Source organism: Daktulosphaira vitifoliae, unplaced genomic scaffold, assembly GCF_025091365.1.
Source record: "Daktulosphaira vitifoliae isolate Bord-2020 unplaced genomic scaffold, ASM2509136v1 Scaffold_4, whole genome shotgun sequence".
Lineage (NCBI taxonomy): Eukaryota > Metazoa > Arthropoda > Insecta > Hemiptera > Phylloxeridae > Daktulosphaira > Daktulosphaira vitifoliae.
In genome coordinates, this window is record NW_026099575.1 from 18,918,460 (window position 1) to 18,930,655 (window position 12,196).

Here is a 12,196-nt window from a genome sequence, read left to right on the forward strand (position 1 = left end):
ACCTATCTTTTATACGCAAATGGCTGCCGTATTCAAAAATATGCTATTTTTGTATTCTAATTATGGGTTTTGTATTTTATTTTAATAGAATTTGATGTTAATTTTGCAATTATCCATCAATTTTTTAAAATTAAACACTATCTACAGATTTGCATCGAAGCGTTTCTTATTTAAATTAAACACTATCTAAAGATTTGCATCGAAGCGTTTATTTTTGGTAGTGATTTTAATCACTGTCAGATATCATTATACTTGATCCAATTATACCACGTTACAACTGTGCCGCGACCCCCCTGTGNTTATACCACGTTACAACTGTGCCGCGACCCCCCTGTGCTGGGTTTTTTATTATTTATGTATGACGCATAAATTGCGGTAAAACAGTTGGTTGAAATTGAGTTGAACTTTAAACTATGTGACTATCTTCCGTATCTCGGACCAAAACATGGTTCCAAATCATATTGGTAACTTTAGTTGAAAATGTGTCAAGAATTCATTATTATACTAGTTTACTCTATACTGTATATTCTACAACCTCTAATAACGTTTAGTAATTGTTGATGATTTTTTTTTCGATTTTACCATTTTTAAATGGTTTATATACCACATGTAGCACAGTATTATTTGCTACTTTTTACTNTTTTTTATTATTTATGTATGACGCATAAATTGCGGTAAAACAGTTGGTTGAAATTGAGTTGAACTTTAAACTATGTGACTATCTTCCGTATCTCGGACCAAAACATGGTTCCAAATCATATTGGTAACTTTAGTTGAAAATGTGTCAAGAATTCATTATTATACTAGTTTACTCTATACTGTATATTCTACAACCTCTAATAACGTTTAGTAATTGTTGATGATTTTTTTTTCGATTTTACCATTTTTAAATGGTTTATATACCACATGTAGCACAGTATTATTTGCTACTTTTTACTTTTACATCTTAATTTATTCAACATTCTGTTGTTCCAATACTCGCGTGAAGTGAGATAGAATATGTATGATAATAACAATATAACACGAACAGCATTATTTAACATAATTATACAAAATACGGATACAGAATAAATACGCTTAATGTCTTTATTGTGAGGAGGCACAACTTGTGCCACACATGTGCACAACTAGTCACATTTGATTTGTTAGATGCAAGGTTAAATCGAGACCAATTACACTTGAAACTTGTTTTTATGAACTATATGACAAATTTCTATTACTGATATTTTTAGATCAGAGATTACAGATAGCGTAGTTTATCATCACGAGAATTTGAATTAAAATTGTAGAATTAAAGATTATTAACACTTTGTTGCATCTTTAAGACAAAATCATTGTTATTCGCCTAGATTGCGCCACATTTTTCTAAATATACCTCAAAATAAATATATCATATTCTTAACAATCATTAAATACACCGGCTTACAGAACTCATTTATTTTTATCATCATTAGGATAGTTCTCGATATAATGTGTTAGTGTTTCATACTTACATTGCTTTTAAGTAGCTTCATTTATTTAGAAGTACAATCAAAACTCAAAAATTTATATATTTTTAAATTCTTCTATTTTAATGCATTACTTGAAATATTTTCAATAGTTACAATTTTGAAACAACGGACAAAAATTCTATGAAAGTATCATTATTTTAAATCTGCTTACTGTTTTAATTTTCTAAAAAATCATATTATACGTATGTTTTTTGACTATTTTTCATAATTTGTTATAAGAATTAATTTTGATAAAATGAAATTATTGACCCATAACTTACTGTCGTCTAAATGTTTGAAAGGTGTTAAAGTTGGTTATCCTCTTCGCATTGAAGTAAGTGGTCTTACTTTATTTTTAAGAATTGACTATATAATAGGCTGTTAAAAAATAAAATAAAATAAAATTTGCAGGCTAATGATGTAAAAATTTCTGAATCAGAATTCAACATGGAATTTATTGCTAAGATGATTCCTAAACTCGATTGGAAGGTTCTAGTGAATGCAGCTGTTGAGGTTAATAATAAATTATTTTTAGATATTTTTTACTTTAGTTTTAAAATGTTGCAATAGTGTTCAGTTAAGCGGTTAATTTGTTGAATAGTTGAGTGTCTGCTAAGAAAACCAAATTATGTGTCGGTTATTGTAATTTTTGGAGTTATTATACAATTACAGTACTGTTCTACCGTCTTTCTGGATTTTGCTTAAGCTTTCCATTGAGTTTGGCATGATAGTCTTATTTTTAAACTAAAACTACTCTCACCACCTTCATACTACTTACTTTTTAAATCTTATCTCACAGAACGTCATTTTTCAATACACTACTGCTCAACTCTTTCAATGAAATCTAATATAAAGACAGGGTTGCCCAATGTGCTATATCTGCTTTCATACTATTTAACATATTTACAGCTGACCAACCAACTCAACAAGTGTCTGACACAAGTGTGCATGAAGAAGTAGTGCATTTTAAAGTTGATATAGAATAAGATGGAGTATCCTAAGAATATCTGAATATTCCAATATTAATTTAAGACAAATATTCTTTTATTAAAAGAATTTCTTTAAAGAGCTTATTCTTATTGATTTAAATAACTTATAAAAGTATACAAAAAAGTTCTAAAAAAAATTGGTTTTGTGTTTGTACAAACAGTTGTCTTTCTTGTCAACTTTTAGAAAGCTTGAGCTCTTAAAATACAACTGAATCTTCTATCATGAAAACATACCTGCTCATTTAATCATTGTTGTTTGACAATTTTCGACTTAAAAAAAACTATTAATATATGACTTATAAAAATTACCTGCTATGGTGATTTGGAATACATTTAAAGAGTGTTCTGAAGAATTTTACATTTCAAGATTTCCAGAGGGCTTCCTAAGATTACAAAAGTGCTGGAATAATTATAACCAACTTGTGTAACTGTGTACTGGAAGATATGAGTATTTGGAAAGAGGTAATGTGATTTTATAAAAGCTATAGGTAAAAATTGTCATTATTTAATTGCATACTTAGTATTGCACATTTTGATGGACACGAAAATGGTTTTTATTGAATTTCATTGTCTAATGTCTATTTTATAATTGGCTTTATGAGGTGAATCTAAATTATGATATTGGTATCTCTTTGTAATTTTTTTATTTATCAGAGAAATAATAGACAAATAAGTTTTAAAAACATTTTTTTAAATAATTTTTTAGTATAATATTTTGATAGAAAATTTAAAATTAATTATATTAAATAAAATAAAAAAATTATATTAGGCTGGTCATGGAAGTGATTTACCAGAAGAATTAATTGAAAACTATGACAAGAATGAAGAGTTTTTAAAGAAAACACATCATATTCTAATGGAAGTTAGTATAAAATAATTTGAAGTATTTTTATATGATTTTCAAATATTTTTGTCAATAAATATATAATCTAAGTTTTTTTTATTACAATAAGTTTAATTTATTAATAATTAATGAAATATAAATAATAATTATAGGTTGAAATTATTAATGGTAACTTAGTTTGTCCAGAATCTGGTAGAAAATTTCCTATAGCTGCTGGTATTCCAAACTTACTTTTAAACGAAGATGAAAGTGCATATACATGAAATAAATATTTTTTTTACAACATTTTTATAATTTCTATATTAAATGATAGTTTTATTTTTTTTTCAATAGAATTCTTGTAAAATAAATCATTGTTTAGACTTAACTTATGTATGAACAGAATTCATTAATTAAATATTTCTATATTAACAAAATAAACAAAATGTTTTTTGACGTCTTTATTTTTATTTAATTAAATTATCTTTAGATGTTTCTTAGCTATAGAAGTACTGAAAATTAGTGTTCTTATATTATTATAATAATATTATTAACAAATCATATTATAATTTATTGTTTGACCTTTTTTTTAATTTTTATAATATTTCTGCATAATAGTTATACGTAGTAAACACATTTTAATATAAAAGTTTCTAAACATTGAAAAATTTTTTTTCGTCTTAAGTGTGAGGAACATAGTTTCTCTTCACCTATCTAATATGAGAATCACTCGTATAGATATTAAATTTGAACTCTTTGGTCACAGATTATTGATTTTTCACTAATAAATTTTTCTTAGGTATGAATAAATGAAAAAGTGCCAAGTATTGTAGCTTAAAGATTAGAGACCTCCTACATTTGTAAATGCATAAATACTTTAAGCACAATAATTGTATATCTTAATAATTCTGTCTTAGTTCACTGAAAATAGCATAGATATAACACACTAGGCCCTTTTTAATTTAGTACAATACCATTTTTAAGATACAAAGTATCCTATTTTACAGTACTACCCATTTTTTTGTTTGAGACTGTTGTGAAATATTTATTTATTGACTTAGTTAAGTTCACTATCAAGTAATAACAACATAAAAATTTATACTTTACCAAAATAATATTTTGAATTTTATGTAAAATATTACTGTTATCTTGAATTATTTAACATATAAAATCATAGATGAAACTATGGTTTAGCATGACCTAATATTATGGACTTTTTCTGGAGAGCATAAAACTTTACTAAGCCGTATTTTGTAGTTAGAGGTCACAAAATCATTAATAAACATAATTTAAGGGTTTTATATAAGCTAATATAATAAAAATATATGGTGACAATTCTATTTTACAAAAATTTTTAGAGGGAAGTGATTAACTTAATTTCTTTCCTGCTAGAGGACAAAGCTTTTCTAGTTTCAACAGATTATAATTCAAAAATCCAAAATTTTTTGGGCCTTGGCTCATGCAAAAGTCTAGTTTTACTTATATATTAGTGTCATACTTAACTCACAAACAACAATTATGTCTACGTCAATATATTTATTAAAATTATTATCAATAGTATTATGAATAATAAATTACATAATTTGACAGAGAACACTTAATTAAATATTATTATATGGATATTAACATAGAATTAATACTTATCTATTTTATTTTAATAATTGAATAGTTATCAAAAAATAGTAAAAACAACACGTCTAAAGTAATAGTTTACATATTATACACATATAATATATAGATACTATTTAGATAAAAAGGACTTAGATAATTATAAGTAATTCAAATGAATTACCAAAATTATAATTTTTAATTAAATACTAATATTAACTAGTGTAAAGTAAACATTTTTCAATTAGATTAATACATGATGAAATTTCATAGTATAATTATTAAAAAAAATTCTATCTATATAGTAGAAGAATTATTAAATAATATTTCATTTAAACTTATACAGTTAAAAAAAACTATTTTGTCTCTATGGTAGAAGATTTTCCACTATCAGAATCTTCTTTAATTGGATCACTCTCGATAACATTATCTAATGAGGACCAATCAAATTCATCCTTTGTCTCTTCTTTTTCTTTAATTTGATTCAATTTGTCTACTTTGTCAGATACACTGTCTTTAACATCTGTTTTATTACCCTAGAATTATAATTAACAGTTGAATAAATGGGAAACTAAGTGAAGATTACAGAGATATTATACTTTATTAGATGAATCACTACAAGTTTCATTGTCTTTTTTTGTTTCAATTAAAGTTTCATTCTCAGATTTTTCAGAAAGCTTTTCTTGTGCTTTGATTTTTTCACAATGTTGAACATATCTTTGAAGATGCACACGATTACGACAATGTAGACTTAGTTGCTGTTCAATATCTTCATGTGGTGGCAAATTAAACTTACACAGTTCACAGTAATAAACTTCTACCTTTTTACAAAATTCTTTTCCTGAATAAAATTTAAAATGTTATATTATAAACATAAAAAAAAATCTGTAATATTTTAACATTAACTAATACAATTTTTCATATGTGATGTTGAATGGCAAAACAAGCAATTTATTTTTTTATACTTAGAATTTTGAAATTTATCTAAATATATTATCAATTTATAGAAATAATAGCTATCTAAGAAAAATAATACATTTATTTGTCATAAAAAGATAATTATTTTTGGTTGAAATTTACACACATTAAATTTCTATTATTGTAATTCAAAATTATAAAACAAAAAAATGTAGGATGCATATCCTAATCAGAATTATTCATTAAAGGTCATACAAAATAAATAATTTAAACATTGAACTTTTTTTTAAAGTTATTATAAAACAATGACAATATATTAAATTTATTATGATTTACCTAAGCTTATTTCTTTTTTAGGTTTGGATTTTTTCTTTTTTTCAGTTTCATTTTTGATGCCTTGTGTATTTTCATCGCTATCAGATATATCATCTGTATTTAAATTTTATTAATAATAATATTTATTGAGTAATAATCCACTTATTTGTTATATAAATAAAATTACCATCACCAGATCCAACAGAATCTAAAACCATGAAATTGTCCATATCAACATCACCCTCAACTTCTTCTGCACTGGGTAAGGTTACCATACGTTTTGTACGTTTTTCATAAACATTGGCTTTCTAAGTAAAACAAATGCTCGATATTACTAATTTGGATATTATATTGATAACTTTTATACACAGAATGTAATTCTAAGATAAATTTTGTCATTTAGTTTAAACATTTTTACAGCTAAACATAAAAAATATTAATTTTTTTTGCAAATACTAAAACTAAGAAATACCTTTAAATGATTTGTACTACATAAATGATGTTCATAACGCATTGGTGATGCAAACATTAAATGACATACATTACAAGCAGGTTGTATAAATTGCTTTATTTTCTGAAAAATATAAATATATCGTTAGTACTTTGTTGAGTAAAAAAAAAAAATTACATTACTTTATGTAAAACACTACTAAAATGATCACTTTTTTGTTGTTTAAAGTTCAGTTGACATAACTTGCAATAATTTATATTGCTTTTAGTATCTTCTTCTGCAACTTTATCATCAATATCTTTTTGTTCCTTACGTTGATCTTGACGTAGCATAAAAAGCTCATGCTTACGTTTTCTAGCCAATTGGGACATAGCTGTACGATGACGTATTTTTAGTAAGTGTATTTCATATTCCTAAAAATTTTATAATGAATTAAATTATGTAAAAATGTTCTTTAACTAAAACTTACACGGAATGTTTTACAAGTCACTTCACAATGTGGACATAAAAGTTTCATAAATGGTTCTCCTCTAGAATCAAGCATGTGGTTTTCACTTTTTTTTGGCTACAGTAAAGAAATTATTATTATTAATTGGATATCATAAGGATACTACATGGTTTACCGAGGATTTATCAAGAATTATTGAATTAGACTTTTTAGGTTCACCATTTATTTTTTGTTTCTTCAACTTCTTTTTAACTTTCACAATTTTTTTTACTACTTTCCTTTTTTTCTTGGGTTGTTCATCATTTTGTTGATCATCTTGCACAAGTTTTTCCCCCTCATCATGAACAGATACTTCTTCTTCAACTTCTTCTTCTACTTCTTCTTCTACTTCTTCTTCATCATCAGAAGGTGTTCTAACACGTTCACGTAATTGCTATAAATCAAGATAAAAATTTAAAAGTATTTATTAATAAATATAAATATATGATACATACTCGAGTTTTTTCTCGAAATTCTGCAATTTTCCTAGCTCGATAATCATCATGGTCTCGTGTAGTTCTATATAAAATAAATAAACAAAAGTTTTTATACCTATTTTCAACTTTATAATAAATATCAAATAGTGTTAATAAGTTTCAGACTTATTAACATTATATAAAAACTTCACACATATATTTTAACCTAATATTTAAGATGAACAAATAATTGTTTTCTTTAAGAATTACATTAAGTAAACAAAGACAATTCAAGTTAATTTTTTTTTAGAATAAATATATATTAATAAACAATGATCATTTGAGTTTAAATTTCTATTGATAAGTAGAATAGATATAAAAATTTAATTTTATTAATGTTAAATAATGTTGGATAAGTTTCATAAAATAGTATTAGTAGTTTATAATTAAATAAAAACAATATAAATACATTTATGTGTATATAATGTTGATAATTATTATCAATTTATGTTTAATGTAATCAAAGGATAGGTAACATCTTTTCTGTGACGAGATCTTATATACAAAAAGATGATCATAGTGTATTAATATTTTGAAATAAAAATTTTAGTAATTTTACGATACACATATTCTGTATAACATAAAATTTTATTATTAATTATTGCTATGTTTGTTTTATATCATAGTTGTTTTTATCACACTTTGACTCCATACATAAACAACGTCTTGAAATAACTTTACTTCTTTAATCCATTAAGTAAAACATCTGCTAGGGGTTTTAAATTTTTTTTAAAATAAATAGCTAACCAATTGAGTTATTGATACCTTTACTAAGCAATTTTAAAACATATCTTGTAGTATTTTCTATTTATTATATTTGTAATTAATAATCATTAATTAAATCGATTTTCATCTATTATTCAAACAGCAATATTAACTCCAAAAAGGAATTTCATATATAGTGTTGTCAGTTAAATAGTCTTATCAATTTTGCATAATTGTACAAGGCTCAATAGCCAATTAGTCAATTTGATACTTTTTAATATGTCACGTTAATCTTTATATAAATAATAAATACATATATTGAAAATTCTTAGATCATCTTAAATACTCTTCATATTAACATGACAGTCATTATTTAATTACCTTTTGACTGCATGTATTCTTCTACTGGCTACTTCATATCCTTTACGCACAGGATTTGATCGCCAACTACTGGTTGCAGGTTCAAGTCTTTTCCGTTTTATCAATCCTGAATTGCCTCCATAAGATCCTCTATAAGATACACTGGCAGAAGATCTACCTCTCATTCCAGGTCTCTCAGCAACCCGGAATCCTCTAGAACTTCTACCTCTAGGTGAAGGGCCAGTGTATCTGGGGGGTGGTGGTGGCGAACGATCATCATTAGGGGGCAGCGGTTTTCGAAAATCAGAGTTATAATCTCGAGAACTTTCACGTCCTCTATATCCACTATTACTTCCCCCATAATTATCTGGGGCAAAGGATGATCTACTACTACGTTCTTCAGCATAACTGCTGCCACCACCACTATAACGACCATAATCATCATTGGAACTTGAATAACCACCTACTTCTGAGTCTCTATGACTTCTTCCACCCTGCGTGCAATTTTCAATCAATATATCAATTTGATGTACACATATAATAATTTTATGTATAAAAAATACTTCCTAAGTAGTTAAACACACATATTATAATTATGTATTTAAATAGTACATCTTTATTAATCACCATCAATTGTAGGTTTATAAATAAAGTGAGTTATAATAATCTTGGATGAAAATTTGCATTTTTAAACTAGAAATCTTCAAATGGAGTTAATATTAATCAAATCAAATAAATTCAATAAAATCCAATCCAAAAAAAATACACATCGAATATAAGTTGATATACTACACTCAGCTGTATGACTTTTTTTAGAATAATTCTCCCGGCAAGATAAATATAATAAGTAATTACGTTGTTACTAGTTTTTAATGAAGACCACCTTTTGTTTTAGGTAACTATTACAAAATTATTTTATAAAAATCTTATAATTTAAGCAAAAAATGAATTATTAAAAAAAGATGATACATTAAGCTTTAGTTAGACCTATGATCTTTTTGGTTTATGATATAGCATGAGGATAAAATTTATTAATTTAAAAAGATTTAAATAACCATGATTTAACATAGGTTTTGGACTAATTTTGTCAGAATTTTTTATATCATGTACAGTTATGGAAATCGCATATTTCACATACCTCTTTATATCTTCTAAAGTCATCATTATGACCACTTGGATAGCGATCATTGCCACCTGTAAAAATAATCATAAACAATACATTTTAACATGAATTATTATTATTAAAAATTTCAATTTCTATTAATATAATGAAACTTACCAGAATAACGACTACGAGACTCATAATTTGAATCTCCAGGTGATGACCAATTGGAATTACGATTTAAATTGTTATAGTTTGAAGATGAATTGGACCATGACCCACCACTTCCTCTACTACTAGCTCGTGATCCTCTATATGAATTACTACCTCTGTTTTGGCTTCTGTAGCTATCATTAAAACTTCCACCTCGTCCACCTCTAGAACTACCATAGTTTGAACTATATGAATTACCACGACTCCCACCTCTAGAACTACTATAACTTCCTCGGCTGAAATTTTTAAAAGTTAATTAATTCTGAGAAAATGATATTTTTAGTTAAAGAACAAGAAACTTATGAGAAATTTCAATGACTTATACAGCAGAGAATTTAACTCTTAACAATTTATGTAAATATTTAAAAAAAGATAATAAAATAAATAAATTTTCAACTCATATTTTGAGAAATGCCCAATGACAATATCTTTATCATAATCATTACATAAAATTCATTTTTAGTTTTATACGAGCTGTAAATATTTCTCTTCAGTAAAATTTAAAAAATCATAATTACCTTGATCTATAGGACATAGTACCAAGTACTTTTTATATAAATAAGGCGTTATATATAAAATTAAATGGCAAGACAATATTGAATTAATTTTAAAGAGGTTAACTTAAAAACTATTGACAAAAAATATATTTAAAAAAAATTTGAGATATTAATATTTTTTTGAATATGATCAGATATTCAACACGTAATTACAAATAATCGTAGAATTTATTGTACAAATAACTGTGGAATAGAATATATAAACGGCACGAATATTATAAAAAATGGCTTCTCTTTTCTGATAAGATTGTTGATACGTGTAGAACTATGGAAGAAATTTGATGAATAATTTCATGGAGTAGTGGAACAAACCAATGGTGTCTCGGAATACTTCTCGTTTCCAATAACATTAAATATTTACCATTTCTGATTTTAGGTTATGAAATCTCGTTCATCGAGTATTTTATAATTCTTTTACAAATTACGTCGTGTGCGTTGTGAATCTTATATGTTAAAATGGTAAGTTAATTATTATTAAAACAATTTAACTTACTTTTTATGGACAGAAGCAGAGTATCTGACGTTTGAAAATGAATATTGTTGTATGATATTTTAAGTAGAAATTTTTATTCTTACTTAAATTTAATGGCTCATAACTCGTGTATTGGGTTACACGATCATTTAGTTTAAAATAAAAATGAATTATATTAAATTATAGGGAGATTTTTTTAAATTTATATGTAAATTTCACAAATTATATTATTTATTTTTAGGTTTATAATTCAAATATTGATTTTATGTCTATTAAATATTAAGTCAAAGTTTATTAATTTTATTTTATTTTTTCATAGCCTTTTAAAAGGTTTGTTGAAACTGGCCGAGTAGTCTACGTTGTCGATGGTCCTTATAAAGGCAAAATATGTTGTATAGTTGATTGCATTGACCAAAAGACGGTAACTATTTTCAATTAATTAAGATTTTTTAATTAAATATCTTGCGTAATATTTATATTGTATATTATTAGGTTTTAGTTGATGGTCCTGAAAGTGGTGTTCCTAGGTCTAAAATGCGTATTAGCCAAATTCATTTGACCAAGTTTAAGGTGAACTTCCCATATAATGGATCAACTAGAACTGTGCGGCAAGCTTGGCTCAAAGCTGATTTAAATAAACTCTGGATTCAAAGTAGATGGGCTGAAAAAGCTGCTAATAGAGAAAAAGTAAGTAAAATACCAATTTTATGTATTATGATTTCAGTTGTTATCCTATTAATAAGAAGCTAGGAAACACATGATATAATTCTTAAATGAGTTAATAATATTATAATACAGAACTGATCTTACTGAATTTTGAAAATTGTAATTATTAGTAGAAATAATGTATTAAAATACTAGTATCACGTTACTCATACATTGGCTAAAATTCTTTGCGATATGTATGTATATATACAGGGTGTTCAGTAAGTCAGGAAACGGGTTTCTATTGTTCTCATTGTTTGTAACAATGAGAACAATAGAAACCCGTTTCCTGACTTACTGAACACCCTGTATATAATTATTAATTAATTATCATTTATGTATTCTTAACAGCGTGCCTCTTTGGGAGATTTTGAAAGATTCCAGTTGAAAAGAGCAAGAAGAGTAAGAAATAAGATAAGAACTAATGTTTATCAAGCTTTGTTCAAGAAAACTTACTGTCCAAAAAAAAAGGTTGCTGCTAAAAAAACAACTAAAGCATAATAAATATAACATTCTTTTATTTTA

The 12,196-nt window shown here is 25.6% G+C and overlaps 3 protein-coding genes across 4 annotated transcripts; 2 read left to right on the forward strand and 1 right to left on the reverse strand.

Annotated features, from left to right (window-relative positions):
* The first annotated feature begins 1,428 nt into the window (after positions 1–1,428).
* On the forward strand, positions 1,429–3,758 carry LOC126905149 (multifunctional methyltransferase subunit TRM112-like protein). Its single transcript, XM_050684605.1, has 4 exons — positions 1,429–1,824; positions 1,902–2,003; positions 3,249–3,341; positions 3,476–3,758. Exons 1-4 carry the CDS (start codon positions 1,747–1,749, stop codon positions 3,584–3,586), a joined length of 384 nt encoding a protein of 127 aa, XP_050540562.1. The 5' UTR covers positions 1,429–1,746; the 3' UTR covers positions 3,587–3,758.
* Positions 3,759–4,817: 1,059 nt separating this feature from the next.
* LOC126903816 (uncharacterized) lies at positions 4,818–10,693 on the reverse strand. The gene is made up of 13 exons (XM_050682315.1): positions 10,456–10,693; positions 9,902–10,173; positions 9,761–9,816; positions 8,644–9,116; positions 7,537–7,600; positions 7,218–7,475; positions 7,064–7,159; positions 6,777–7,007; positions 6,616–6,717; positions 6,331–6,451; positions 6,165–6,257; positions 5,510–5,751; positions 4,818–5,446 (listed from the first exon to the last, which is right to left on the reverse strand). Exons 1-13 carry the CDS (start codon positions 10,470–10,472, stop codon positions 5,267–5,269), a joined length of 2,205 nt encoding a protein of 734 aa, XP_050538272.1. The 5' UTR covers positions 10,473–10,693; the 3' UTR covers positions 4,818–5,266.
* Positions 10,694–10,815: 122 nt separating this feature from the next.
* LOC126903818 (60S ribosomal protein L14) lies at positions 10,816–12,196 on the forward strand. 2 transcript variants are annotated; one of them, XM_050682317.1, is made up of 4 exons: positions 10,816–10,953; positions 11,286–11,387; positions 11,459–11,653; positions 12,023–12,196. In XM_050682317.1, the coding sequence occupies exons 1-4, from the start codon at positions 10,951–10,953 to the stop codon at positions 12,170–12,172; spliced, it is 450 nt and encodes a 149-aa protein (XP_050538274.1). In that variant the 5' UTR covers positions 10,816–10,950; the 3' UTR covers positions 12,173–12,196. The 2 variants fall into 2 exon arrangements, with proteins under 2 accessions (XP_050538274.1, XP_050538273.1); XM_050682316.1 differs by lacking the exon at positions 10,816–10,953 and adding an exon at positions 11,010–11,036.

Excerpts from the sequence above, each read along its gene's own strand:
- LOC126905149 (XM_050684605.1), top strand. The coding sequence starts at position 1,747 with ATGAAATTATTGACCCATAACTTACTGTCGTCTAAATGTTTGAAAGGT. Across the intron at positions 1,825-1,901 it reads GTTATCCTCTTCGCATTGAA|GCTAATGATGTAAAAATTTC; the intron begins GTAAGTGGTCTT and ends TAAAATTTGCAG. Across the intron at positions 3,342-3,475 it reads CACATCATATTCTAATGGAA|GTTGAAATTATTAATGGTAA; the intron begins GTTAGTATAAAA and ends TAATAATTATAG.
- LOC126903816 (XM_050682315.1), bottom strand. Across the intron at positions 7,160-7,217 it reads TAATTCTTGATAAATCCTCG|CCAAAAAAAAGTGAAAACCA; the intron begins GTAAACCATGTA and ends TCTTTACTGTAG. Across the intron at positions 7,008-7,063 it reads TGACTTGTAAAACATTCCGT|GAATATGAAATACACTTACT; the intron begins GTAAGTTTTAGT and ends TAAAATTTTTAG.
- LOC126903818 (XM_050682316.1), top strand. Across the intron at positions 11,388-11,458 it reads ATTGCATTGACCAAAAGACG|GTTTTAGTTGATGGTCCTGA; the intron begins GTAACTATTTTC and ends GTATATTATTAG. Across the intron at positions 11,654-12,022 it reads AAGCTGCTAATAGAGAAAAA|CGTGCCTCTTTGGGAGATTT; the intron begins GTAAGTAAAATA and ends TATTCTTAACAG.